This window comes from Manis pentadactyla, chromosome 2 (genome assembly GCF_030020395.1).
Source record: "Manis pentadactyla isolate mManPen7 chromosome 2, mManPen7.hap1, whole genome shotgun sequence".
Classification (NCBI taxonomy): domain Eukaryota; kingdom Metazoa; phylum Chordata; class Mammalia; order Pholidota; family Manidae; genus Manis; species Manis pentadactyla.
In genome coordinates, this window is record NC_080020.1 from 222,374,223 (window position 1) to 222,381,905 (window position 7,683).

Below are 7,683 nucleotides of genomic sequence, written 5' to 3' on the forward strand. Positions count from 1 at the left end.
AGAGCTATTTCAGAAGCCTATTTAGTTTGACAAAGGATTGCTCATTTTTTGATGTTGGTAGATAGAATGAATTATAGAATGGTGGTCTTCAAAAGTAGAAAGAGTAGGATTAAGTATACTCTTGAAAATTAGAACTTTTTAGTATGTTGACCTTATGACCAGCCTTTTAATCAATGCAAAATGAAAATGTCTCTCTACCTGCATGGGCGTACCAATTTTGACACTGCTCATTTCAGAAATAAATCAGCTGGTTATTCATACAGGGCACTTTCCATCTAAGATGAGCTCCAGACAGAAAGCTCTTGGGAAGGGTTCTTTGAAATTTATCTAGTGGGTTTATCACCACTGGACCACAGAACCTCATATTTGAAATCTCTGGCTTTGGGCCTGGCAGTTAGGCCCAATGTCTGTATGGGGAAAGGGAAGCCTTGGCCACCACTTCAAAATGTGACACAAAGTATAGTATCCTGGTCTTTCACTGTCATTCCGTTGTGATTTTTGTTTTCTTTTCCAAAAACATTGATTGGTTATTAACTATAATCTACTACTTGTTAGGTGCAGTGCGCTGGTTATTTTCATCTTACCTCATTTTGTCATTAAACCAAACATTTGTGACATGCTATTATCATCCTTTTTATCAATGAAGAGCCTAAGATTTAAAAAGATTAAGCATCTTATCCAAGGACGTACAGCTAATAAATGATGGGACTAAGATTCAAATCCAGATCTGTTGATACATGCTGTCTCTTTTCTTTTATGCAACCTTCCAAATCAAGTTATTAGTTCCATGCCATTGGACCTACCCTGAACAGATTAGTCATTCCAGTTAGTGCCTAAACTAATAGAAGTTACACAGCAGGTCTGCAGATTCTCTTCCTCTCTTCTTCACACCCTCTCTTACTGATTCTACCCCCATCTCTATCTTTACCACAACCACATACACATATTCCAGCTCTATGTCTAGTTAAAGACTACTGCTGTCATATATCTCTTGATCTGCTGCCTAATTTGATATAAATCAGTTCAAAATAAACCAATCACGACACTAATTGTGTACCTGCTGTTATCCATGCATTCTTCAATCTGAAGACCATAGACTCAGACATAATCCCATCCTTTCGGAAAGGTAAAACTTTATCCCAGAGGAAGTCAGATGTGCAAACTCAAAGAGCCAACACTAGAGGGCAGTTTGACCCCCATGACAAGTGAGGGTCACACCTGAGGTTGAGGCTGAGATCTGTAAGGGCTGGAAGAAGTCAGGAAATGGGAAGAACTAAGGAGGGTTTTGAAGGACAGGAAAGGTATGTACAGATAGAAAGAAAGAGGAAACAGAAGTGCTTCAGGCTCAGTAAGTTTGAGAGGCAGCTTCAAATCACAGAGTGGAATAAAGGCTCAGCCCTGGGGATTTTTGTTCTTGTGCCTTAGTAATAGTGCTCCTTCCCACCTCTGATTCTCACCACACATAAGAAACCTTCTGGCATTTGACCCCTCTTGTCTTTGTAGTGTTAGTATTCTTTGCATGTTACGTCCTTCCCAAATGGAAGCCAGCAAAGGACAGTCAAAATCTTCAAGCAAGTTATTTCAGTTATTCAAGCTGTGTCTGTTCTCTTGTCCTGAAGATTCTAGAATGGGCATTGAGTCAGGGAGGTCTCTGTACCAGACAGTGAACTACCTGAGGGCAGAAATGGAGTCCTACTTCTCTGTGACTGTCACAGGGCACTCGGCCTGGCACATATTAGATGGGTGAGTAGATGAATGAATGACAAGAATAGCTTGGTCCAAAGCTATTAAGTTTGCAGCTTGAAGATTGGTCCCCGTGGCAATATAACCACTGACATTTTTGAAGCACTGTAAGGAGTACAAAGCACTTTCCCTTCCATTGTTACATTTAATAGTCCCATGGAGGGGGTGGAAAGGCACTTGTGAATTGGACTGCTGGGAAGTCTGTTTACAGTAAGCCCAAGCTTTCCCACTCTAACTCTGCCAGTGTCAAATAAGACAATTTGAGGTTAACTCTTTCTGTAGGGACCAATGCCATAATGGTTCTCAAACTGTGGTCCCCAGAGAACCAACAGAATCACCTGAGAACTTATTAGAAATGTAAATTCCCAGGTCCCAGCTCTAACCTACTTTATTCGAAACTCGGGTACTGGGACCCCGAAATTTCTTTTTTGTTGTTGTTTTTACAAGCCTCGCAGGTGATTCCGCTGCAACGCAAAACTTTGCGAACCGCTCGCCCATTCTATTTCCAACTGACTGGTGTTGCTAAGTTCTTGGCCCCGTGAACGAAAATAGAGCCATCCCTCCGAATTCGGTTGGGTCGGGTCCATTCTCCGGAGGGTGAAATTAAATTGAAGTGAGGGTTCACAAGTCCCGGGAGCCCTTAACGGAAAAAAACTAAGCCAGTCCGGTAGCGTGGAATTTGTAAACCAGCCTATAAAGAGATTTGTAAATTCAAAGTATTCATTAGATAGTCCCACAGGGAAGACCACCACCACTATGATAATTCCACGGGCAGGAACCCCAGCAGGTTGAAAACTCGGGGTTGTGCTCACCGTCCTCTCTAGCTGGGAGCCGGCTCGACCGAGGCACCACGACCCAGAGGGATGTACTCCCCCAACCAATCAGCGCCCTCGGCGGGAAACTACAAGTCCCAGCATGCCCTGCGCCGCCCCGTCGGGGACCGCAGGCCGCGCCCCAGAGTTCTGTGCGTACAGGTGGAGGCCTCCGCTCGCGAAACGCGGCGACTCCGGAAGTCGCGCGCCAGGGCCGGTGGACGCTTGGCCCCCCCGCTGCGATGGCTGTGGCTACACTCGCGGCAGTATTGGCTGCACTAGGCGGGGCCCTGTGGCTGGCGGCCCGGCGGTTCAGCGTACAGCGGCTGCCCGGAGGCGGGGACTCCGGCCTCATGCACGGAAAGACCGTGCTGATCACGGGGGCAAACAGTGGCTTGGGCCGAGCCACGGCCGCCGAGCTGCTGCGCTTGGGGGCGCGGGTGATCATGGGCTGCCGGGACCGCGTGCGCGCCGAGGAGGTGGCGGGTCAGCTCCGCCGCGAGCTCCTCCAGGCCGGCGGCCGCGAGCCAGGCCCCAGTGCCGGTGGGGCTGGCGAGCTCGTCGTCAGGGAGTTGGACCTCGCCTCCCTGCGCTCGGTGCGGGCCTTCTGTCAGGAGATGCTCCAGGTGTGGGGCTCCGGGAGCCCGCTGAACATCCGGGGACGGGCGGGTCTCGGCGGGCAGGCGGGGAGGGGTCCGCCCAGCAGGGGACAGCGGGAGCGGACTTCCCTGAGTCAAGGGTGTGTGACCTTGGAAATGACTGGGACTAAGAGTAGAAACAAATGAGGCTTATGAGTTGCAGGAAAAGTGGCAGGGCAGTCAAATAGGTTTCAGGGCTGTTGACAACAAAATGAGCAAAAGAGGAATGAATATAAGCAGTTTGAACATTACCTTTTGTTGTGTGAGGACAGCCTGGGAGGAGATACACCAGGTTTCTGGATTGGTTTTCCCTTCTCCGAAGTGAATCTGCACCAAGCCATCTGCTCTCGGAGGACCTGAGTGCACGTAGAGGAAGATGGTAGCCAAGGACCTTGGAGCAATCTTTCTTTTTTTCCTGCTTGGGTAGGAAGTTAATCTCTGCCACCAGTGGACTCATTAGCACCATATTCTTAGCCAGGCTCTGGCCTGATTTCCAAATAGACGAGAGCAGGGAATCCCAAGAGTCATGTGCTCAAAATAGGAACAGAAATAAAAATAATACCTAACATTTATTGAAGGTTTCTTATGTGCCAAGAGCTGTTAAAGGTATTTCAGATACTTAAAATTTGAATGGAATTAAAATGCCCTTGGCTATTACTATCAGCAAATATTAACAGTAACTCTGAGGTAGGGTTTATTGTCCCTATTTTACTTTTGGCAACTGAGACAAAGGTAAGGTAAGGGAATCTGCCCAGAGTCTGTCTCCAGATCTCTTGCTTTTAACTCCTATATTCCTGCCACCTGCCAGTGAGGTGGGAGAGTCCTTTGTTTAGATGGTAAATATTCCACTAAAGTGGATGTCCTCTATTGAAATTAAGGTAGAAGCATTTTCTGCAGAAGTGACTGGCAAGAAGACATTCAGAAGAGTGTAGTTTAAAATTAGCTAATTTAGGAAATGCAGTCTGAATCAGGATCAGAGGTTCCTGAACACTCTCATCTTTTCATGATGCCCTTAGGCCAAAAAGACTATCCACCACTGTATTTATATAGTAATTAGATTCAGACAACCTGGCTAAGTATTTATGTCCTAACAACTTAGTGAATTGTTTGAAAAAACAATACACATAGTTGAAAGCAAAAAAGGTAATTTTATTTCTTCAGTAACCATAGTTACTAATGGGAAATGTGCACCTGTTCACTGCACCAACTTCTCAGACTGGAGTCAGATCCAACATTGCCTCCCTCATTTCTTGTTCTACATTGGTTTTTAACTGTACTTTAATTATATTGCAGTAACTGTTAAAAAAAACAGCTTTGCAAAGATGTGACATCAAAAGGAATACAGCACAAAATAATGTAATTCAAGCTGTGAACCACCTGAAGCTATTAGCTTTTGAGATGTTGAGCAGAGTATCACTTTGTTTCCTTTGAATATTGAAAGTTCTCCATTAGCACCTTTGAGAGGTCCTTGTGACACTACGGAGCACCTTGATATAGGGTTTGGGGCTGTTCCAGATCGAGAGAGGTTTTTTGTTACCTTTACGCTAGTATTTCACTACCAGGTAAAACAGGCTAAGAAGTAAGAAATAATAGTGTGTAAGAGATGTTAGAAGTGTTAATGTGGGTCTTTCTCTTCACTAAAATGTAGATGGGGGCAAGGTACATTTCTCATTCCTAATACCTATGGTATTTTACAACTTTGGCCACTTGAGACAGAACTGATTAAAAGTTAAGTAGATAAAGACATAATTAGGTTGTTGCTCGTGCTTCAAAATATTAAGTTCCTTCCTGGCTCTGAAGTTCTGTGACTAACCAGATTTTATAAAAAGAAAAAATGTAAGTGTAAATTTCTCACAGTTTGGTATTCTTGGTATTTATGTCATTTATTTCCTAGAATTTTAAAAAAATAATAAATGATAAAGTCTTGAAATAACACAAGCCCAGCAAAGAATGATGTACCAGAAATGATTAATACAGGAAACTCTTCCAAAGGATTAGTGAAAAAGAACACTCCTTTCTTTTCCCCACTGGTGAACTTTTGCCTTCTTTTTGAAGTTGACTATTGGAAAAGCTAAATGTTCTAGACAGACAAAATGAGAAATAGTTAATCCTCTGACAGGTAGGTTTTGATAACAGTTGTGAAATTTAACACATTTTTCTTTTCACTTACAGTTGGCAAAAGGGCCAGTGAAATTTGAAATTTGACCTCAAATTAATTTAAATGTAGGTCATCACTATGTCTTTTTACACCTGGAACGTGTTGTACATTTCGTTTTCTTTTCCCATCAAAAGAATCAGAAAGGAGCCAGGAAAAAGCAAGGGAAAACCAACTGATGTGAATTAGGAATGAAAGACTTCCCTTCGAGGACAGTCTATAAATTTTAAGACTTTATGTAGAAAGATGCAGGAGGACATGGTCAAAGTGTAACATTCTGACTATATAAATCTTCTAAGTTGGGAGCCCCTCAAAGTTTGAAAGAGGCAAATTTCACTTAGGGAAAAATGAACTGTGAATTTAGATCATAATAGACATAAATAGTATTTGTTGGTTCCGTCTCTTCTGTTAACTCTCTTGCTATTATTGTGAGACTTAGAATTTATGCTTCATGTGTTGCTTCTGTTATTTTTATATTACCTGTTTGATTTTTTTTCTCAATGTTAATTTGTTTATGATCTCTCCAGTCTTAACTTGCATTCCTGACCCTCTCTATTGCTTGTCCCAATTTTTAAAAAATGACTTGAAGTTGCTCCATCCCTATGGTTCCTTTTATCCTTAGAAAACTTAAAAAATAAAGCAATCCTTGTTTGCCACCAGGGTTGATACTAGAGCTCTGGGAATTGATGGCCTGTCTTCTGCTGTATGTCTACACTCTAGCTCACATCAGCTCCAGCTCACATCAACTCTCTAACAATGGCCTGAAAATCCCATTTAGAAAAGCAAGCCAGTTTATTAATTAGGAGCAGGGGCATTACTTTCATATTTCATCTTGAGATTTTTGTCACTTGGGAGCACTAACTTCAGTGCTTCAGCTTGTTGATAGAGTTGTTGAGAGCAGATGAGATAGTGTGAAAAGCACAAGGCCAGGCTCCTATTAGGCATGCAAGTCATTTTTTGTCTCTCTAACTGTTGAAAACTCAGGCATTTTATAGAAGTTTAGTAGTTTGCAAAAATTGTTCTAAAAATTATTTTAGGTACATTTAAGGCCTGTGTTCATAATTCTGCAATCCTTTTTTGACATTTAAAGGAAGAGCCTAGATTGGACGTCTTGATCAATAATGCAGGGATCTTCCAGTGCCCTTACATGAAGACTGAAGATGGATTTGAGATGCAGTTTGGAGTGAACCATCTGGGGCACTTCCTACTCACCAGTCTTCTCCTTGGACTCCTCAAAAGTTCAGCACCCAGCAGGATTGTGGTCGTTTCTTCCAAACTCTATAAATATGGAGATATCAACTTTGAAGACTTAAACAGTGAACAAAGCTACAGTAAAAGTTTTTGTTACAGTCGGAGCAAACTGGCTAACATTCTTTTTACCAGAGAACTAGCCCGCCGCTTGGAAGGCACAAACGTCACTGTCAATGTATTACACCCTGGTATTGTGCGAACTAATCTAGGGAGGCACATCCACATTCCTCTGTTGGTCAAACCACTTTTCAATTTGGTGTCATGGGCCTTCTTCAAAACTCCAGCAGAAGGTGCCCAGACTTCAATTTATTTAGCCTCATCACCAGAGGTAGAAGGTATGTCAGGGAAGTACTTTGGCGACTGTAAAGAGGAAGAACTATTGCCCAAAGCTATGGATGAGTCTGTTGCAAGAAAACTCTGGGATATCAGTGAAGTAATGGTCGGCATATTAAAATAGGAACATGGAGTGAAAGAGCTGTTTGTAAAACTGGATGACAGTTACATCTGTGGTCAGGAATGGTGTGGCTTGTGTGACTTGCTACTTGAAAACAATTTTGGTTTTACAGTACATGCTATGAAGTCCATATGGAGATTTTGAAGTGACTAAAAACAAAATTTCCGAAAAGATGTTTTAAATATATATATTAAGCATATTGAATAATTATAATGAACAATTAAAATTGAACAAGTATGGATTACCAATGTTAAAGAATTCAGTGATTTAAAATAGGCACCTTGAGAAGGTTTTCAAATATCTTAGAGTTTCATGGCCAAAGCGTTCAATATATTTATTACAATACTGGCTTCTATATGATAATATGCCTGTTGTGTGTGCACAATTCTTGGAATAAATTTACTGATGCAAGTTAAGTTTCACTGAAATTAATCCTTTATCATTTCATTGTGTGGTATGTCCAGTGTCTTTTCTTACCTCAAATTTTGCATGCTTTTTTAAGAAGTATTTCTAAATCCCAAATCTGTATCATGGTGTCATGTCCCTGCTTAGACACCTGTGGTGATTTTCAATTGCCAATAACGGTAGGTTTACAGCCTTTTTTTCCTTTACCTCTTACCTCTTTTTTCA

General features: G+C 42.1%; 1 protein-coding gene and 1 long non-coding RNA gene across 4 annotated transcripts in view; one reads left to right on the forward strand and one right to left on the reverse strand.

Moving 5' to 3' along the window:
- Nucleotides 1-2,650, reverse strand: part of LOC118910551 (uncharacterized) — a 47,655-nt gene extending 45,005 nt beyond the window's left edge. For 2 of the 3 annotated variants that reach the window (XR_005024029.2, XR_008995943.1), the window contains exon 1: nucleotides 2,556-2,650. This is a non-coding gene — a long non-coding RNA (uncharacterized LOC118910551). The other variant, XR_008995944.1, reaches the window with a different exon arrangement.
- Nucleotides 2,651-2,783: 133 nt separating this feature from the next.
- Nucleotides 2,784-7,481, forward strand: RDH14 (retinol dehydrogenase 14). The gene is made up of 2 exons (XM_036881798.2): nucleotides 2,784-3,181; nucleotides 6,439-7,481. The coding sequence occupies exons 1-2, from the start codon at nucleotides 2,798-2,800 to the stop codon at nucleotides 7,054-7,056; spliced, it is 1,002 nt and encodes a 333-aa protein (XP_036737693.1). The 5' UTR covers nucleotides 2,784-2,797; the 3' UTR covers nucleotides 7,057-7,481.
- Nucleotides 7,482-7,683: the final 202 nt, after the last annotated feature.